This window comes from Rhea americana, unplaced genomic scaffold, assembly GCF_003343005.1.
Source record: "Rhea americana isolate MKP2758 unplaced genomic scaffold, rheAme1 scaffold_43, whole genome shotgun sequence".
NCBI lineage: Eukaryota > Metazoa > Chordata > Aves > Rheiformes > Rheidae > Rhea > Rhea americana.
In genome coordinates, this window is record NW_028186568.1 from 138,523 (window position 1) to 159,952 (window position 21,430).

The 21,430-nt window shown below is 39.9% G+C and overlaps 1 protein-coding gene across 1 annotated transcript in view; it reads right to left on the reverse strand.

The window, feature by feature from the left end:
* Positions 1–1,318: 1,318 nt before the first annotated feature.
* The window catches only part of RPS6KA2 (ribosomal protein S6 kinase A2), a 184,436-nt gene continuing 164,324 nt past the window's right edge, over positions 1,319–21,430 (reverse strand). The window contains exons 15-21 of the mRNA XM_085315438.1: positions 19,049–19,138; positions 17,490–17,648; positions 16,107–16,268; positions 11,362–11,438; positions 8,584–8,701; positions 7,302–7,439; positions 1,319–6,932 (exon numbers count right to left, since the gene is read on the reverse strand). Of these exons, the coding sequence (XP_085171564.1) occupies positions 6,807–6,932; positions 7,302–7,439; positions 8,584–8,701; positions 11,362–11,438; positions 16,107–16,268; positions 17,490–17,648; positions 19,049–19,138 (870 nt within the window). The 3' untranslated portion in view covers positions 1,319–6,806. The remainder of the gene's footprint in view (positions 6,933–7,301; positions 7,440–8,583; positions 8,702–11,361; positions 11,439–16,106; positions 16,269–17,489; positions 17,649–19,048; positions 19,139–21,430) is intronic.

Sequence of the window (21,430 nt, forward strand, 5' to 3'; positions counted from 1 at the left end):
TGCTATAAAAATATTACACTTCATAAAACCATGTACTATAAAAAAAACCTATTCAGAAACRCTGCTAAACATAATAAATATCTGTACACTGGCTGCCCATTTCATATAGGAAACATAAAAAGCATGAGCCTCAAAAATCATTGTTTGTAAACATGAGTATGGAGCCCATAAACAAAGTGCTAGATCATTTTGTCTAGTTCATTAAATACTACCCAAGTACATCTCTTGCACGTATCATCACCTAATGGCCAGACTCCACCACYGTATGTGAAAGAGGACCCTGCTCTGAGCTGTTCCCCTAATTTCTCTGGGGCTGCTTCCAGAATAAGGTACTAACACAACAAGAGTAAGGGAGGCAAGATTTGGCTCCGAATAAAAAGTCAGAAACAATCTTTTAGCAACTGCTTATCATTTTCTGCGCTTGAAAATGCTTATTACCACTCTCTCCTTTCAAATTTCTCTTTTATCAAAAAGAGCGTGTGTTTTCCTCATTTGCCTTTCAGGCTACAGCAAATTACGACCATCAAACCACCTAGGAAACATAATGGAGCATAAATTAAACTGTAACTACATATAACTAAGTAGGAATTATTGGTTGTACAGCTCAACATAGAACATCATGATTTATACAGGCCAAATTGTCAAATTTTAGTCTCTCAATTTCATCCTGCAAAACATTTATATGTGCAAGCCTGTATTTACATGCATGATCAGATGACTGGTTACCTAGCTGACTGGTATGTGCTGTCACTCACTTGCATGTGGAAATGCAAGGTCTGTACTCACAAAACTTGTGAACATAGTTTTCTAGTTGGCTAAAATTTGGCTTTAAGAACTAATATGACTTTATTTGCTCTATAACATTCTTGTTTAGTACAAGCTTCTACCTATCCTTCACCTAAATACTAGGAATTTTAGTTATGTACACAATGAGAACGTTAATTTTAAGTTCACTTTATTTTCTGAGTTTAAGCACTCAAATTACTTTTTTTTTCTAAATTGCAGAATATAAGAGGATGTGCAATGAGTACTCTTGCCTGCTGTAGGCAGCTGTGGAGCATGGGAGCCAAGCCAGGCACTGTGCATCTGGGCACCCACAGTGACTGGGGCACCAGAAGCAGGTGAGCTACAACGTCTCAGTTTTAGGACAGCAGTCAGCTAGGAGGAAGGAAGACACACTTCTAGCAGGATTTTGATGTATACTTCAAAAAGAGAAAAGAAAGTGGGCTTGCACATTTTTCTTTGTTATGATCTACATAAATGCACCGTATTAAAATATTCCAGGTTTTTTTCTTTTTTCTTTTCCTTTTCCTTTTTTCTTTTTTTCTTTCTTCTTCTTTTTTTTTTTTTTAATCTAAGGAGTATCTGAGCTGGCTTGCCCAGTTGTGTCGCTTATCCATCTTTTAGTATTCAGCTATGTGACCCTGGAGCTCACTTGGCTGTTATTTAAAGGAGCACTCTGCAGATGTTCAACAAGAGAACGTTGCTTCCAATTATTTGCTTTGGCATTTTCATTATACACCTTAAAAAATAGCTTCAAAAACCTGGATGAAAATCATTTTCCTGTGAACACTATCTGCTTTCCTGCTATGATAATTTGCTTTATCTTCTATAATTTGCCCATCTTAGTCCTACTGGGGCACTAGAAAGTTGTAGCACTCCACAAACACAGGAATTTTCTCTGTAAAACAAATCCAGGGTTTTTCCTATCTTCTTTATAAACTCAATGGTGGCAATAATATGCACAATCATTGTTATTTCTCTGTGGCATGTCATCTGTAACCCTACCCCTTCTGATTCCTGGAAGTTTACATGAGCTTGCAGCAAATTTTCAGAAACCTGGACTTGCCTTGCACCTCTGTGTGCAAAACCTAGTATTCTCAACCTGCTTCTGTACAAAAACAAAATCATGCATTGCCCTGTCTCCAAGCTACATCAGAAACACCAGAGGAAAACAGGTGATGACAAAATTGTAGCCACACTAATGTTTAATCCACTGCTGCTGAAAAAAAAGATGGTGCTGCCTTCTGCTGCCCCCAGCCGCTTGTGATGCACAAGCCTTTACGTTGCCTTAGGACRGACAAGGGAAGTTCAAAGGCACAAATGAGCAGCTACGGTCAAAAGAAAGTGACTGCCTTTTTCAGCATTAGGACTAGCATATACCATCCTGCACTGTCTGTGGATCAGAGGCATAAGAAACCTTTGTGGGATTTAGATTTGGGGGCGGGAGTGGTTTAGTTAGTGACCCAAGTCCTGACACACTTCATATCACAGATACACAGCAATGGCCACACTGGACTGAAGCCCATCTATCCAGAGGTACCAGAGCCTGGTACAAGCTGTTAGAGAGAGCACTGAACTAAGCAGGCAAAACCAAGATGGCCTGTCCCTAAAATATCCCCATGCTGATTTGTAGGAGTCTGATCCACCCTCTAAGTCAACAGATTTATTGTGCCTTCCAAACATAGTCTAGAAGCTGTTCAATCATAAGTCGGGCTGAGAAGAGTCCTAGTATTACACTAGCCAAGGTTAGGTGAAGCCCAGGGACACATGGTCCACACACTTGAGCCACTTCGGCTGGATCTCTGCACCTGGCTTGTTCCCAGGACCCTGGGGAATCCTCGGGGAGCTGCTCTAGCTAATTTCTGGAAAAGCAAATTAGGATTTATTTTTTTTTCTCCTAGATGTAGAGATTCCTTACAAAGTGCCTGTGAGGACCACTTGTGTTCTGATATAGAAGTCAGGCCTTATAACCGCTTGCTGCAGTTAAAACTTGCTTTTTTTTTAATTTTTTTTAAAAAGCAGATTTTAAACAGGCACAAAATTATGAGGGATTGGGGTGAGGGTCAGTCTCCCACTCCTTTGCCACACTCACAAGCTGTGGTGCTGTGCAGGAACGGGTGCACCTCTTCTCACTGCATCAGGGCTATTCTGCTTCTGCAAAGCCCTAGCCCCAGTTCTGCAAGGTGCTTGGCTGGCTCCGCTCTCCTGAGCTGAGTGACAGCTTTCGGAGCGGCTCTCCAGATGAGCTGACTACGTCTGTGACACACATGCTCTAGTATTCCTTGGACTGTCATTGCTTTGCACACTTTGACGCTTCAGAAATTTAACTATGTTATTTTTTAATAGCCTAAGGCACTAGGTCACTTTGTGGACTAATTGCCAGCAAGATGGTATTATCTAATTCAAAGTGATTTTCAGACTTACAGGAGTTAGAACATAACACTTTGTAAAAGTCCCTAAAGATTAAAAATATTCTTGTGTATATAGAGAGAGGCTAAGCCTTTTTCAGTTAAGTTTTCTCCCAGAATGAATAAATGCTGAGAATATTGTTGAGCTGTACTTTAGCAAGGAGTCTGGAAAGGAGCTGCTGGTACAAAAGCAGCTGTAGCAGTAATTAGGCCAGGCACATGCATCTTCTGGGTCCAGCTGTGCTGGGGGAAGTGGTGGTTGCTCTCAGTCTGGGATAGTGAGTGCAAAATGCTTATTCCTCCCCTGCTGCCAGGAGTGACTGTCCCTTGGATCTGCTGATGGCTCTTGGRTTTCAGTCCAAGGGAGCTGGATCAGCAAGACTGACTGTGGAAATGGTTGAACTAGGTTCACCTTGACCGAACTAGGTCAGGACGACCTCCCAGGAGCACATCCAGAGGCAAGGCTGCGGGGTGGGGGGATGCCTGCCGGGAGGACTGCAGGGATGTGCAGCGCGGTACGGACAAGGCTGGAAGGGATCACTTCCCCCCTGGTCACAGCTGCCTGCTGGGTGCAGGCCTACCCGCACCCCGCGTAACGAATGCTGTTTTCAGTGAGAGATTTCCAAGAATACCACAGACAAAACTTCCTTGAAGCATCACTTCAAGCACTCACCGCCCTTGTATTGTCATTTGGACAAGCTGGGATAGCACTTGTTTGCATATGTACTTACATATACACACATGTGCATAAATATTGATACATCAGCAAGAAAATCTTAATAAGCAAAAATCACTGTATCTCATTTATAAGTTTATAAAGTAAAATAACTAATGAGCATCAACATACAACATTCTGTAGTTGGCCCAATATTTGTATGGTTAATAGCTAGTGGGTTAGAAAGTGCGAATTCAGGAATAGACTCAAACCATTAAACTTCTGGAGGAGTAGCATCCTGTAAGCTTGGCCTATGACAATATTAAGATTAAAAAAAAGTTTTAAAAATTAAGACTGAGTGTATCAACAGGGAATCAAATGTTGATAAATTTGCTGTTGCCATTTGCTATGAAGAGAAAGCAAACTTAAGCAATGAAAGAGATAAAAACTGTACATACTATAAACAACACTCTTTCTGCCCATATACAATACAATTACATTGACCATTAAAAATAMATTTTTTTTTGAAATAGCACAAATCAGTTGGGACCTTAGAAAATCCAGCTCACCCTCCAGATACGCCTTAGCATCTTTGTGCCTAACTTGCCTTCCTCCAAGATAGAAATCCAGAGAGAAGAGACCTGGCCAGTGCATATCTGCATCACCCAGGATCTCATGCCTCTGGGTTAGCCTTTCAGTGCGAGCTGATAGCAGAAATATGTCTTCAATTAACTTCTAACAAGAGGAAAGGCATAAAGGCAGCAAAAAGCTGATACTGAGCCCAGCTTAGCCAGAGYAGAGAATAAGGGCTGCTGTGTATAGAAACATGGGCAAACATCTGTGCATGTTTGCACACACCAATTCAAGCCAATTTATTCATTGTGTGAATCTTCACAGCATTGACTATTCTAAAAAAAGAGAAAGGCTTTAAGGAGCTGCTTTGCAGCATTCCTGTGTGCACAGCACATAAACCTGAACATTAAATATTGGTTTAAATTATTAAGAATAAATTTAAATTTAAAAATAGACTAATGCAAAYAAGCATAAAGTCCAGATCAACATGAGAATATAGATAGTTTTAGGAAGCATATTGCTATAGCAAATGCCAACTCCTGTTCTCTTGGACTCTCTGAGGCAATGATCTGGTGAGTCCAGTTCAGCACCAACGTGCACAAACTGCCCAACAAGAAAAATCAAAATCTCCAAGTATACAAAATTCCATGTTCACATTTTTCTTCTTTCCCTTCACAATAGGAAAAAACAGCACATTAGCTGCTCCCACAAAGCATTTGAGGTGACAACATTCACTTGGAAAACAAAAATTAACAAAAGCACTAAAGAGAATCCCGATCAGCTTGTGACCAGTATAAGCCAAGATGGTTAAGAAAGAAAATAAAAAAAGATTTCACATTCAGCATCACAAACCTTGCTTACTTTCTTTGAAATAAGAGAATGAGAAAAGATCGATTTTGCTAAGATTTTTTTCCCTATACCTGAAAAACACAGATATTGGGGTACAGAACTTTTGTCACACACAAATACATACATACACACATATTTATGTATGTATATAAGCACGGTATTCTCCTTTTTCTTCTCCTAGTTTAGTAATATTAAAGCTTGTTACACAATTAGCTGGACTCTTCAGAAGTGGGTACTCTTTGCACACACATAACACAGGGCATTTAGCTCTATTAGAGCAGAAGAGCCAGGAAGCRATGCTGAGTGTTTTGTGACCGAGGAGGACTCAGGTGAGCAGCCAGGATAGGGCAGGTGGTGATGACCCACCATGGCCTTGGTTGCTTCAGCATAGCAGCTTTGGGCAGCCAGAGCAGATCTCAAGCGGACGCAGTGGGCGGTGTGGGAGGACAGCTGCGCTAATCCACTTGACCCTCTTCAGCCCATCAATCCACCTACACTCTACAGTAAAAACCACAAAAGAATGACTTTTTGGCACTTTTAAAAGGAATTCCAGTTTGGACCCTAAGCGTGTGCATGTTAGTTCCCTTCAGTGATGCTCCCTGCTACATTGCCATGGGTCTTTTTGCCTGCTGTCCTTTGACTCACCCAAGCCTCTCCTTGTCTGTTTAGCTTTCCAGCTCTCTCATCTAGCTTTCCTAGACCTCCTGTGTGCTGACAGGATGTAGTCAAGACCAGATACCTTTCCCCTCCTGATCCATAGGCTCCTACTCACACCATTTTGAGTGAATGCTTTTGCACAGTCTCATAAGTCCCAGTAACCTTCTCAGATGACCATGTTTCTCAGAGATATTTTGCTCTCAGAGGGCCCAACCTCTGTGTAAGTCAGGGCTCATGGCACATGCCCCTAGACTGACTCTGTTCCATAGAGGGCAGGTGCAAAGTGCAAAAGATTTCTTGAAAACACAAGGTATTTTCACCACTCACAACTCTCCATCCTTCATTATAGCAYTTGTTTCAAGTAAAGTATTATATATGCGTCTTCACAGCCTTCACTCTTTCGGGACATCTCCATTTGCGGCAGATCAGTAGATGTTTACTGGTGACTGGCACGAGCCACTTCTTCATACCGCCTGCTGCAGCAGTTGAACGTTCAAACCCAACTGCATTCTTCAGAGCAAAAGGTGCTTTTCTTGAGAAATAAAATGAAATCTATGTTCTCACAGAACATCCTAAGGACTCAAAAATAGTATTTTCTAGAGTGGGAAGGATGGAATGCACCTACTTTATTTGGCTTTCTCTCGGTAAGGAAATAGAGCTACTGGCAAAATTGGCACATCTTTGAGAAGCTGTTAAACTCAGGATCCTGTCTGGAATGTAAAAGAAATGATGGGGCAAAGGAGAACTTTGCCTTATGCTGGGCTTCTGCTTGCTCTGGTGATTTCATGTGCTAGTTGTCCAAAAAAGTTCTACTAACCGAGTGAAGATGAACCTCTCAAATAATAACTGTGAGTTTTCAAAGAGACATTTTGAGGGTACTGCTACAACCTGGTTGAAGTAAGTCTTTTCATGCCCCTCCGCTGAGCCAAATTGGAGGACAATACAGGCTCCAGCCTTGGTGCCTGAGGTGTTCGGTTTAAAGCAAAGTAAGTGGCTGCCATTGCACCCTGTAAAATAAAAAAGAGAAAATGCTGGGATGAAGTTTAATTCTTTAATGCTTTTCCCCTCCATTTTCCTATTCAATCCCCTGGGTGAATGGACAATTTTCATGAGATGATAACACTGTATAGGCTGGCAACAGCTGAGTGTCCGAATCAGATGGTAGTGCTGCACGCACAGAGTCCCACCAGCTTATGACAATGCAGCTGAAAGTTGAGCAAATGATGGGTCAAAAAGCTGGACTGCTAATACAGTGCTCTATTAAATTTGGCCTCTATGGCAAGCAGTCTTCCCGAGTCCTGTCTCTCTTTTCAYGATATTTACACAAATCACAGTTCTTTCTCCAAGAAAAGAAGATTCAAGAGTGTAGGACATACCTTCACCAGGTGAACATCCTGTCTGCTGAGTTGATTTTGAGACAGATACTCCCTGTTCACTATCCATGGATGCCTTAATACTTGGACTGCTGTGAGGCGCTGATGAGGGTCTACGTGAAGCATCTTAGACACAATATCCTGAGTTTGAAAGAAAGAAAACAGCAAAAGGGAAAAAGTAATTAATACCAGCCAAGGTTTTACTAAGATCTTCCCGGTGGCAGTGCCATCACCAGCATACCAATGGAAAGGGGGATGCTTTTAGATACCCTTTATACTTTTTAAGTGTAAAGTCCAATTTTCAAAATTTACAAGTGTAATGTTCAATTCTCAGCTGACTGTCTAGCTAAAAGATAATCTGGAATAGTATTCAGCCTACTGAGTGAGTGTTAACAATTACTGATGACTTTGTAGGGGTGAATAATTCTAGCTAGAGAGGATGCCAACCRGAGGCATCTCTCCACTGACTCCAAAGCATGCTTACAAGACAAGCCTAAAACAGGAATCTAACATGCAGGTGGCTAAAATTCAGTAAGATCAGTTCTACCACACCTGAACATCTTAAYTTCAAAACTGCAGAGTTGATAAAAATCTCACTGTGTGATAATGAGATTCATATGTGTTGGTAGCAAGATGAACAARTTACTGCACCTCCCTAAAGTTTTGTGATGAAATATGTCAGTATTGTTCCATCGGGAACTACCAGTTAAAACTGAAATGCTTGTGGGAATGTAAAAATCCTGTCAAAGTTTCTGTTTAATACCGGACAACTGGAAATTTGCCCATCATTGGAAGCTTCCTGCTCATCTACCTATCCCATAGGCTAGAGCACAGCCTGAAGCCTAAAAGTCTCAGTACCCACCCAGCTCCTGGGGTTTCCAGCCTTTCTGACAGACAGGCAGTCTGAACTGTGGGCAGCACAGGAATTAAAAGTGCTAGTTTATGAATTTCCTGCTTGTGATTAACCAACCTTTTCATCATGAGAAGGATGATTCAGAACAGATCATGTGTTTAAGGCATTGATTAACCCACAGTTATTTTAAAAGTTGAGTTGAATCAAAAAGTTCTGCACTATTTTAACAGGGTGCTGTATTATGCTTTAGTTTAATGAATAAACTACCAAAATTCCTAATATAATATTTCAAGCAGAGTAGTTTAAACATAAACAAGCATGTTCTTATTTCATAAGGCAYTGAGAAATAATGCTTCTGACTATCTCTTGAGTTTACCAGGCTGCCAGCTCATTTAAGAGAACAAGAAAAATATCTGAGAAGTGTCTGCTGACCTTTGCAGTATCAGATACTGAATCCCAGTTTCCCCCTGTAAGTGCATATTTGCCACTGCCAATCCTGGCCAGAATCTCTTCTGGGGTGTCATCTGGTCCATTTGCAAAAGGAGTAAATCTATTAAAAAAAAACAACAACAAGAAAAACCTGTAATTTGCAGGTGTATAATTTCTAGGATCTAATGCTAACTATCACTGATAACAACAGAAATTTGGTTCTAGAACAGACCACAGAAAAGGGCTGCTTAATCTTCACTCAAACTATAGAATGCAATGATTCCTCATATAAAATTATTCTGCATAGGAAAACAATGTTCTGTCCTTCTATTTTTCCCCCCYTTTTTCCCTCATTTTTAAGGAATGGCCTATTTTTGTTAAAAATAAGTTTCTACTTTTTCTTTAATCCTTTTGACTAGGTTTTATTGTCAGTGAAAAGAACCTTGATAATGGTAACAAAGAATAAAAATAATAAAGGAGAAAAACTCGGATCTGAGACAGTGAAAAGGAAAAAAAATTATACTCTATTTTGCCCTCCTTTATTAATCATAATGTGTGATTTTGTCAGGCTAAACAAACAATCTGTAAAATGATCTAACCACTCAGTAAGTACTAGTAACATGTACCCAGCTTTAAAAATTACAGTGGGCCATATGCACAGGGCACACAGTTTTCCTTCATCAAGTGACAAATGATGAGATTTTGCAATTGACTAAAATCTACCAGGCAAAATTTTACTCTGCATTCTTGAACAGTTGTGTAGGTTCAGGAGAACTGGGTATTCTAGATTTTAGACTTTTCCTTCCATCTGCCTTTTCTCTTCCGAAAACTTGCTAGTTTGGTTTTATATTGCTATACAGCCCTCTTGGCTGGGCCACAGCTTCTCACCCACCTGGTTTGTAATAATCTGCTAGATTCCTCACACTAATAATATTTTCTAWTTTTCAAAAACATTTTAGATTTCACAAAAGTTCAACCCAAAGGGAGAGAGAGAGAGAATATTATTCCAGTCCATAACTGTCCGAAAGGATGTGCAGAGAGTTAAGCACCGGCTAAAGCCCCGAGTCTGTCCACACTTGCATTAACAGGATCCCGGACTGCTGCTCTAGTCCCTGGCGTACCAGCACTCTCTGCTCACAGTGGTGATAGAAAGCGAATAAAGCACTGGATGCAGGTCATAGTCGGTTCCTATTGCTAGCACTGTCTTTTTGTGCCAAGAGATTATGTTAGTTTGGATTAGGTACCCRTCTATCTAAATAACTGCAGCATGTCCTCACTAAAGCAGCAGTACTCTTGAGACTATCATGAGACTTCGCTGCTCACCATGCCAACTGCCCTCCAGCTCTCAAAAGGAAGAACAAGGACGTCCCTAAACACAGTGATGGCAATTAAAAAGCAAGCAGCTATCACCTACTTGCATTATTCTAGTTTTCTCTCCTAAGTGCAGAAAAAAGTGAGYTACAAGTTAATAGCATCTGCTGGGGAAGTTAATATTCACTAAGTTGTACAATTTGTATTTCAAATTCAAATATATTTGGGTTTCCTTTTAGGATCACATTTTAAAACAAAAAAAAATTATTACAATCAGTCAGACAATCTGATGTTGGTATGTTGTTTTAATGTGTTGGTTTTATTTTACTGATTCTGATTGTATATCACCGCAAATCCATGGCATTAGCAAAGCAGAAAAAGTTTTTCAGAGATCATGACAGTCRGGGAGCCGGTTCCAGTGAGTCACACTGTATTTCAGCTAATGYTGGACACACTTGTACACAGGGATGGGATAGAAACTCCTGGCACYTTTTCTGTAATCCATGAGGCAAGAGACACAAGTAACAGGAAGACAAGATCTAACTGTTTTCTGTATAAATCTGGGAAAGAATCCAAGCTTCTTTCCATGGCTCATGGAGTGATCATGAAGTAGATTTAAAAGTCGTGAGAGATCAGTGGAAAGTTTCTAGCTGCACTTAGTTACAACAAATGTGCACGTACCATACCCTGCAGCCAGCAAGATAAGTGAAATTCAATGTTTTCAGGGACCTGATAACTCCAAATTGGGTTTGCACACTGAGTTTCCCATTCACTCCTGCATCTTATTCTTATCCTTCTCTGCTTATTTCAATCTCTCTTTCTTTGAGCCTTTTTTCTGCCAGTACTTAGTGTTAGCCAACACATTGGGAGTTTTTTTTTCTGGTATCCCCAGTAAAAAATTTCTGCTGTCTGTTGCTGTTCATGCTGGTCTATTTACTTTCTCCCCTCTCTGCAGTATATTTTCCAAATAGCATCTGAAAAMATTGTTTGGACCTTTTTTTTAAAAAAAAATATTTAAAGATGTTTAGGTACCTCAATAATAAGAACAGAAGAAGAATGAAGCTGAAGAGAATACATACATGTAGGAACAGAAATGAATACATCTTCTCTTATGGAGAAGATGAACATATTTGGGCTCTTAATATGTGGCTTCTAACATTACTCTTCTAGCATAAAACTTTCATACTGCTTAAGTGRCTGAGCCTTTTAGAAATCTCAGTGAAAACTTATAGGACAAAGGCTGTTAAGGACCGAAGCTACCTGTAAAGTGTCAAAGATACTTAAGTATTTTTGAAAAACTTACCCTAGCTCTAGATCTTGGCATCTATTTTCTTGCCTTATACAACTAAGCACATTTCTCAAAGGTGCTCAGACAATTCAGTGTCTGTATCTATGACTCCTTTCTGGCCTTACGCAGTGTTGAAGTATGCCCACTGGAGGCTGCTGCTCTAAGACAATCTCTTCACTTACCCTGCCAGCATCGTATATAATAGGATCCCCAGGCTCCAGATGTCACAAGCTGCATCGTAACCTTGGCGTTTAAGAACCTATGTCAAAGAAAGCAAGAGAAAAATAGGTTAACCCACATTCCTCAATTTTTAGCTTCTGGGCTTCCATGAGCACCGATTTGTGGTTGCGAACTGCTGACACTTTCAGAGCTTGCCCTTGTATCTGGATCGAGCAGATGGCTGTTCTGGGAGCCAGATGTTTGGTAGTGGAGTGCGAGTGAGRTCAGACCCAGGTGGGAGATAGCTAGTTAGTGTGCAAGCCCAGCGTAACTGTGACCTCTGCAGTGACAGATGAACGCAGTTTKTTGGAGGTGCCAGGAGTCTCTCTGACCACTCAAAGCAACAAAGCAAACTAAACTCCCCTGCTTGCTTCATTTTTTAAAATATGTTCCTTAAAGTAAGCTAATTAATAACTTCAAGCATAATCTCCTAAAGCAGAGCTTACTTAAAACACTAGGGATGCAACAAGTATAGGCCTGAGTGACAATGATAAACGTCTGGACCTTATTTGGATCTGATATAGTATATGGATGCTCACTAACTCTTACTTAATGTCAGACTAGTGAAGACGTATGACAACTGAAAAGATAACCTAAAGGCTTACTCTGTGTTTTACTTCTGTATGAAGAAAAGCAGTCACATTTAGATTAGGCTTAACAGATACCATCGAGAACATGATCACTTTTCCCTGTGGGGAAAACAAACTGTATGGTACTCAGCAGAGATCTGCCAGAAATCTGCTCAATATTGGTACAGGATAGAGAGTTGGAGCAGTAAGAGTATAATCTGGATTTCATTTATGCTAATGTGTACCAGAAGAAATGCCTGTTTGAGTCACTGCAGGTCCACGTGAAAGTGAAGTCCCCAAATGAGCCAGTATTGCTGAGATGGAGGAAAACTTCATTTCTATTTGGTTCAGAAAAGGTCATGGACCACCTCTATGGCTTCCATTTCCTTAAAAAGTTTATTTAACTTCAATCTTGACACATCAGAAGAGTTTTGTCCTCTTCTGATGGATCAGTAGATCTTTTGTGAAAGGTGCGCACACATTCAGTAAATCTTTTTCTGAACTGAAGCCTTGTTACTCAGTGGTGATTTCATCTGTTTTGAAGTTTACTGCAAAAAAATCAAGCACTGCTAGAGAGAGAGAGAGAGAGAGAAACAAAAACACAAGACCAGAAAACGTGTTGCCTCAACAGATTTTACAAATAATGAGTAGTAAAGCAACCATCTGCCAAGTATGCTGCTGAGTGAACATTTGTTACCTTGAAAAAAAATGGACAAAAAGCCATCATTTCTTCCTGTCAACAATTCTGGTAATCCTGCTCCTGCCTCTCTCTCCTGCACATCATATATACTCTCTATGGCTATTTTAACTGTGTCTGGTTCTTAAGTCCCTGCATTCACCCTCTCTCTATACACTGACTTTTATGAGAAAATTTGCTTTGCTATTTGTCAAATTCATTTGCTTCACCCGCAAGATTGAATGCCCAACATCTACTTGTGAGTGTGGGCATTCTTGCTGCCCCTTGACCAGTTAGATTTTCATCGTCATCACTTCCTTCCTCAAATAATCAAGGATAACTAAGTCAATCAAAGGCAAATGACAGAAAAATGAGGCAGCGATGATGGCAGTGGGACACGGTATTAAGGCAGGGRTTACACAAATCCAAAACAAGGGACAGGGGGGTGACAGACAGCAGGTTTCACTGTGTTCCACTATTACTCAGTACGCGGATGCAGGAACGCTGCTAGATAACAGGTACATTCGCTCTGTGGCAGTGTCTAGGGAAGGCCTTGGTGGCGATCACTTTCCATCAACAGCAACTTAAGCCCGTGAATGAAAGCAGTATCTAATGGGGGTTAATAGCTAGTGTCACTGCTATTTTAAAATGTGTCTAGCAGGTCTATGCAGCTCGGTGGTTAAATCAAGAACACTTGGCTGGCAGGAGCAAGCATTGGAAACTTTGGTCAAAAAGATTAGTATTTGGTTTAGTGGCTAGATACTATCAAACAACACAAGGCATTTGTCTTAAAAACAAATCAGCCAGTGAAAGAGCTTTGCAAAACATGCAGTGGTGTCCTGCTCTTAGGGGAGCTGAAAAATATACCATGTACGAAGGGTGTTAAGTCAGCTAGAGAACTCAGTGGGATTTGAAATAACATGTTTGAACTGGCTCTTTGCTCCACACACGACAGGGCATTTCATTGACAAGGATCAGTCTTCAGCCGGGTTCATTCAGTTCTGATAACAGCTCAGATATTTGTCCAAAACCCTCTTACCTCTGTGGGTTTTGCATTACTGGATTAACAGTGTTCTGAAAATAGGCTTTTCTCAGCTACATTCTGCTTGCAGTTGTGACACAAGCAGGGAAAGTATGAAAGATAGTAAAAAACCTTATACTTTCAGACGCCACTACAGTAGTTCTTCCTGGTATCTGGATTAAATCTGAACAAAGGCTTCTTACTTTATCCAGAAGGACCCTACTGCATTAGTAGGGAAACATGATGCTGTGTTTTTCCTCCGGACCGAACCTCGCTATTCACTCTTTGCAAACAACGTTATTCGCGCTAGGTGGCAGACTGCTTCTTTCCCTTAGACCGCTTCCATCGTTTCTGACGTTCTCCTCTAAATCCCAGATTAAATGTTTCCAAAATAAAGGCAGATTTAAGTACGTAAACATGTCATCATTCCTCTGCCACTGTCCTCCTGTGTCATCAGCTCAACTGACTTCCTACCTTCTTGTCTGGCTTCTGCGATAAGCATATTGCAGATACTGCAGCGGGGCCGAGACGGAGCACCTAAGCCAAGTCCAGGCTGGAGGGCAGCAGTGTATCACAGGCAAAATGTAAAAGCAGTTAAAGCTCTACGCAATCTCTCCATCAGTTCTGGTAAGGTTTCAATCGATCTCCAACGTTCCCTGCATTAGCAGGACCTCAGTTACTCAGTGCAAACGTCTGGGAGTGTGATTTTTGTTTTCGGTTCAAATCACTACAGTTTAACCTGGCAACATTTGTGATTACAGGATCTATACAAAATAGCCCATCATGAAAAATACCTACACCCRCCTTAGGGACGTTGTATCTTGGAGAAAATCTCAGTATTTTAATTCTTACAAGTATGATTAATTTTTGGGTTAGAAATTGAACTGCTATGGTGACACAAAACATTTTTTATTTATTTTGATAAATTTTAAACAGCTCATTCCAGTCTCTAGAATGAAAATTTAAATGAACAACAATTAAATAACAAATCAAACTGATTTGTCAGTGGTAGACTTCTACTGAGAAAAGATTTGTTTTGAATTTATACTGACCCCTGGCAATGGCCTAAATTTAATAAATTCTCTTTTTGATGCTGSAGGGCTATGATATCTATATCTTTTGGTATCACAAGGACCACATACAGAAAGTTCATTCCMTGTTTCGCTTTGCAGTTACATACTGCACAGCTGAACATTGGATGGAGGGGAGTGCTGGGTAGGAAAAAATTGTTGAACAGTAACAACTGAAAGAAARTGATATTTGATAGTAGAGGACGGGCAAAGTTTTAAACGGCAATAGCTTTGTATATTTTTTTTAAGAACCACGTATATTGCAAATACTAAAACTGCTGCTACATCACTACAACAAATGGACAATTAGCCAAGAAATTCACCCATTGGTACTTCATTGGAAGGAAGCAGACAGGAAGGGCTCAAGTGTAATATACAGTGAACAGAAAAAAACAYTCAAACAGCTGTGGGAAGCAAAGCCCAGTGCCGTGAGGAAAGGAACAGCGTGAGCCAGTGACACGGAGCCAGCTCTCCACTTGCTTGGGGCGAGCTGCTTAGTCTGTCTCATTTAATCACCTAGAAAAACAAGAAGTAGCACTTTCCTGTCTCACACAGGTGTTGTCAGGGCAACTGAGAGATATTTAGGCTTAGGAGGGATGGGAACCACAAAGTATTGCAGTTTAGCAGAGGAAGATAGGTCAGTTCTGATCCACTRTTTAAACAGTCTATTGCTCCACGAGCAGCTCCATAGAATAAACATGTAAGAAATCGGTATAGAAGAAAAAAAGTCCAGGGCTTTGACACCACAAACAAATTCAGCTACTATCTCCAAAACAAGAGTAAGGACAAACAGGTAGGCCTGGGAGAGAAGAATTTTAAGGCCCAAATARCTTTCTTATCTTTACTTTAATACCTCCATACTCCATAACAGGGAGTTATGGAGTATAACATACCAGGGGGAGGAGGACAGCGCTAGAAAAGCCTAGGAGGAGAAGCGCTTCTTTAGCTCAGCAAAGTCATCAGTAAAGCTCCCAACAACTTCAATGCAGTAAGGATTTCATCCATGGAGTTTTCTTTGGATTCTTACTCCTGATATTAAGATTTCCTTTATAAGCCTTATTCTGTTGTGACGGCGCACTGAAGAGGAAGCAGTCTTAGGAGAAGCAGCTAGATTAAAGATGGTATTTATCCTCCAGCAATATGTCAAAGTATTGTGTAAGTCAGTCCCAGACAGACACTGGCTTCTGTCAGGAGAAAAACTAGCGGYCTGAGAAGACTGACAGGAATAGGAAAGTGATGGTGGTAGAGGCTGTGAAAGCATTTGTAACCTGATTTCTGCTTGCTCCTCTTTTGAAGGCAGGGAGAAAAAGGGAGAGAGGGACAAAAGATTGCTTTCTCTGCCATACCCATTAGTCACAGCTTACGATCATACCTCAGGGGCGACAAAGTTGGCGGTGTAGCACGGAGTCATGAGCAGCCCATTCTCTGCTCTCAGTTGTTTGGCAAATCCAAAGTCACAGATCCTAATGGAATCGGGGTTTCCTGACTCATCCATGTAGAGGATATTACTTGGCTTCAAATCTCGATGCACCACCTTAACAAGAAAGCAGTCAGTAACAAGTGAAGACAGGAGGATACAGAGCATCCAGGGTTTGTTGCCATAGTTTTARATTTCTGGTTTGTTGTTTGAGGCAGGTCAAGAGCTGTTGCTTAAAATACTTATGGTTTGGAGACAGGTTGCTTAGGAAGGTCAGGTAAATGAAAAAAAAGAAAGTTAAAGTCTATTAAGATCAGAAAGAGCATGTTCTGCAACCTTTGCTGATATATTAAGACAGAGGCAGATGTTCTAATGGGCTTTTCTGAGGGTTGTTGCAGAGGACTGCTGTACAAATGCAACATATCCTCCTTGGATGCTCTGGAACCCCTTAAAATGGGGCAAGAACTGCACAGTCGCCTGTGACTGCAGCATGTTGTACTTACTGGCCAAACTGTGCCAGTTTGATTTAATGTTTGCATTCTTCTACGTTTTAAAACTATTGGTGTCACCTAGTGCTCACATCTGAAGGGAGGGATTATTTTTATTCAGTTCCCTTCACAAAATCCTTTGGGTAGCTATGCAGCTTCAAGTTGCTGTGTTTTACTAGAGGCACCGCATTTCTTTCACGGCCTTTATTGATTATATGAACACTGAAAAACTATCATAAAAATGTACAAGCCGAAGCACAACATGAACTTGTTTTAACTATGCAAGTGAAAAAGAAGCAGCTATTTCACTAGCTACCCAAACTGTTTGTCACCAAAAAGTAGAAAAAGAWTTTTTTTCAAATTGCTTTATGTAGAAAGCTCAAATGTTAAAAATCAGCTTTCTAACAGCTTGTAAGAAACCCTTCCAATCAGCTGCACAACTGACACTTAGTTTTGGAAACTGAACATTTGATTCACTATCTGCTTATTCGGATATCCTGTTTGAAATTTTGTTAAAAAATCAGATGTTTTAATAATGATTTTGAGAAAAAAGTAAACAAGTAATATCTCAACAAGGTACCTGGGCTTGAAAACCAGTGTAATTTGGAGAAGAAAATGTCATTTAAACACACTGCGAATCAGTTGGAAAATGGCTAAAAAGCTTATGACCCTATTTCACAAACTAAATGTAATTATATGAATGGAAAAGTATTAAACACGTATTTCTTTCAATACTTTTTGAGGAAAAAACATATTTATGCTTCAGAGAAGCAAAATCGCAGCTATTTGCTTTTCCTAGAAGCCAGATTTTGAGAAGACTGATCCAGAGAACCAAAAAAGCAATGCTTACGCCCTGTGAATGCAGGTAGTCCACAGTCCTAGTGATGGTACATAGCACAGCACTTGCTTCTCGCTCTGAGAAACATTTCTGCCGAAGAATGCGGTCCAGCAGCTCGCCCCCTCGCATCAGCTCCATCACCAGGTACACGTACTTCCCATCATCATAGACCTGGAAGAGTAACAGAATAAGTGTATGCTCTGGATTCATTAACTTGGTGAAGGTTGGTTCCTCAGTCACAGTATTGACTTGCTTGAGCAAAATMCGCAAGAAGAAAGCATGAGCTCATGTGGGGAATCTGCTTATTATACTTACCAACAGGAAAGGCAACTTTACGGTATGACTTAATCGTCACTGTTTTACCGTGTCTGTAGCAACTTGCTGATTTGTCTGCACAGAAATGTATTTTTCGTGTTCTACTATCATGTCAACAGAGTAGACCAAATTGCTAAAAGCAGCACCACTTCACACAGCTTGAAATGTCTGCTGGCTCTTACCCAAGCCTCCTTCTCAGTCATGTTCTCTCTTTCCAGTTCTACAGGGTAACATTTGCCATTTTAAATATCAATATTTCCCTCTGACTCATGATCAGCTAAATGAACTGCATTATACTCTTGGCCAAGACTTACTCCCAATGATATCACATAGTTTATGTTTGTAATTCTGGTGACATCAGCATTGTTGACATCAGCTGCAAAATGTATTTACCTTCTACATCAACAGCATGGGGTAAAAGACATTTTTGTCTAAACTGGAAGATGGCCATTTTCATGTCACAATCTTTTATTTGGACTGGAATAACAGATAGTATTACAGTCATCAGTGCTAAACGTTTTTGGAAGGAACATAAAAGCATTTTTATACAGACTTTAAGATACTCTCCAACACTAAGGAACTGGTGAGACTTTTCTGATGACATGTGATTAGAAGTTTTTTTTATACTTTTCTAAGATCTGAATGATAAAGTAATAGCCACTGGCACAAATAAGATTTTGGTCTTTAAACTATGAATCTGACACAAGGAAGACAATTCTTCATACAAAATACTAAAGAAACGCTCTTCTTGTCTTCTGAGGCTGATTGAGTCAAGTGTAAAGGCTCCTCGGCACTAAAACACCATCAAAGGAAGCTGSAGCGGCCTTGTTAGTTCTCTTCTCAATTAAACAGACCCCACAGGCTGTGTAGGAACTGCTGTTTCTGAAGAAACAGAACCTCCCCTGACCAGCAGCACCACTGTGTGTGTTGAACAATTTACTCTGAAATAGCAGACTGATGAGATCTCACTTCTAAAACTTATTGGCAAAACAAATACATTTTGTTGCTCTCCAGCACTGCGGCTTTTTGGTTTTATCTATAGCTGGTTAAACAGTATTTGGAGAATATACAGCCTGTCTCGTCTTTTCAAGTTTTATTCAGTAATTTGTTAAAGTCATGTTCTTTCTTTGTCAATGGGTCTAGTTTTAACTTTAACTGACAACTGGAACTGGAAATTCTTCCAGCTATGGAGTAGTAGGTGAGCTTGATATTAAAATAAGAACTGTTTAATGCTGAAGAACTCAAAGGCTACTCACATCCTTCAGAGTAATGATGTTTGGATGCTGCCCATATCGCAAGAGGATYTCAATTTCTTCAGAGGGGTCTCTCTTGCTCTTATCAATTATCTGGAATAAACAAAGCACAGTGTAGTAAGATACCGCCTGGCAACACTGAGCATAAAACAAGCAATTTCTACACTTTAAACAAATTAATATTTTAAATTCTTCTCTTAATCATCATTCTAGGCAAGGACAACTCAAACCCTGTGAAAATGAGAGTCATGCTGACTATCTGCCAAAACCAGATGGAGCAGTAATTAGTTTATATTCAGAAGGCGTGGGCCCTTTTTTTATGCCTATAGTTTTGTTTGCTCATAAATAACAGGAATTACAAGTGTCACTTAGAAATCAAAAAGCCTGAATAGTTTTTAWGTAATAATAGTTTTGAAATTACATCTTTGACACAAAAATGCATACATTCATAATAGCGTCATATGCTCGCATGTCTGCTGATAAATGAACAGGCATTATTTGTCAGGTGGGTTTGTCAGAAATGAAAATGTATAGGCTGATACTGTCAGGAAAGAACTGAGCTGAGCCTATTGGTAATCACTTGACTCTCTGGGCCATGGTATTGTGAAGTCCAAGAGAGTGGCTAAAGGTCACGTAGCCAGACTGCCCATTCCTATGCTAGAAAGAAATCCCATCCATACATCAGTTTTCTGTATTCAGCAGAGGCATATATTCTTTGCATTATCAGAGAATATAGCGAGGCATGAAAACATTTTGGTCTAAAAGCAGCAGGTCTCAGAAAAACATTGCACCTGCTGCTTAAATGACAACACTGCATGCTGTTAGCTTGGCATTGACTTCTCATCAACACTCTAACCACCTATATATATTTCACTCAAAGAGCCTCAGTCATTGGCCCAGTTGAGAGCACTGCTTAGTGACTCACATTTCGTAGACTTAAATGATAAATATGAAATAAAAAATAGCTACATAATAATACAAGAAAGGTCTCTGTATTTTGCAATCTCAAATCCAACTGCACAATAAATGCCAAAAGACTCATTCTATTAGCAACTTCATTAGGAGTAAAGGAAGTATTTTAGCATGAATTTCTCATTGCTAGAAAAACGCATTGGTGCTTTTGAGCTGGCATTTTCAGAAATTCACACTTCCGTTATTGGCTTTGAATTTGAAGACTTCCAACCTTAAATGTGATTAGTTCTATGTAATAACTAGGCACTGAACATAGATTTACAATAGTGCCATTAATAGGGAAACATCTTTTCAAAGAAGAAGAAAAGATTTTTTAATGGAAATAAATGCCTGGTTGCTTTTGCATTCATTTTCATGACTCAATTACAGTGACACGGTTTAAGCACATGTCTAGAATTTAATGTATCATCAGCTGTAAGGCATGTAGGGCATACTTGAATATACATCACAACTGACATGCATTTGCACTGATAATGATGGCCAGTGGTTGTCTATGATTGACATGTGCATTTGGAGCCATATCAGTGATTCAATTCCATACCAGCAGCAGTGTGACAAGTGAAATTAAAACTGGGAGCTGATGGAGGTATATGTCTGTTATTGGCATTTGAATAAACGAAGGGAAAAAAATAGGTAAGTGGAAAAAAAATCTAGCAATCTTTCCTTACAGTAATATTGTTCACCCAGTTTAGTAGAGATGGTCTCAAATCCAACAAAATCCAGGATGAATGACTCCTCATAAATAGAACCACAGCAACTAAATGTGGTATGTCCCAGTCAACCAACAACTCTAACATACAAGAAGATATTCAGGGCGATTTCCTTGGCTGGAGTAAGCTAATGTAGCTCTTGTGAAGTTAACATAGTTACATAAATGTGTGCCTCTCAGGATCTACCTGCCTGGTACAAATCAGAAAAATGTACTGCAGCAAGTATTTCTGTTACTAGATGAAGTATTATTATCACTGTGCTACTGTAGCAAGTGATATATTCTGGATTCTTTCTCCTGTTATATTTTCTTAGGAAAGGAAATATCTAGAGCTGTGGAAAATTTTAAGCAGCTGCTAATAATGCAGGAATATAAAAGTATATATAGTGCCTAAAAAAAAAACCAAACCAAAAATAGTCTCAGCTATTGACCTAAAACTCAAAATAACATAATCTGAAGCAGTCTGCTAGTAATTTAATAATAGCCGCAGTAGACGATACGCAATGCTTCTAGTTTACAACATGCTGTATAATTATAAATCTCAAAACAGTTCCGCTAAATAGGCATGCTTTTTATTTTAATGTGTGCACCAACTGCGATGCAGTGATTAAATGGACAAGTTGCTGCAAACCACACAACAAATCATTTTCAGAGCCGTGAACAGACTCCCAAATTCCCGTCACTTGGTCCCCTGGGCAGTCTAG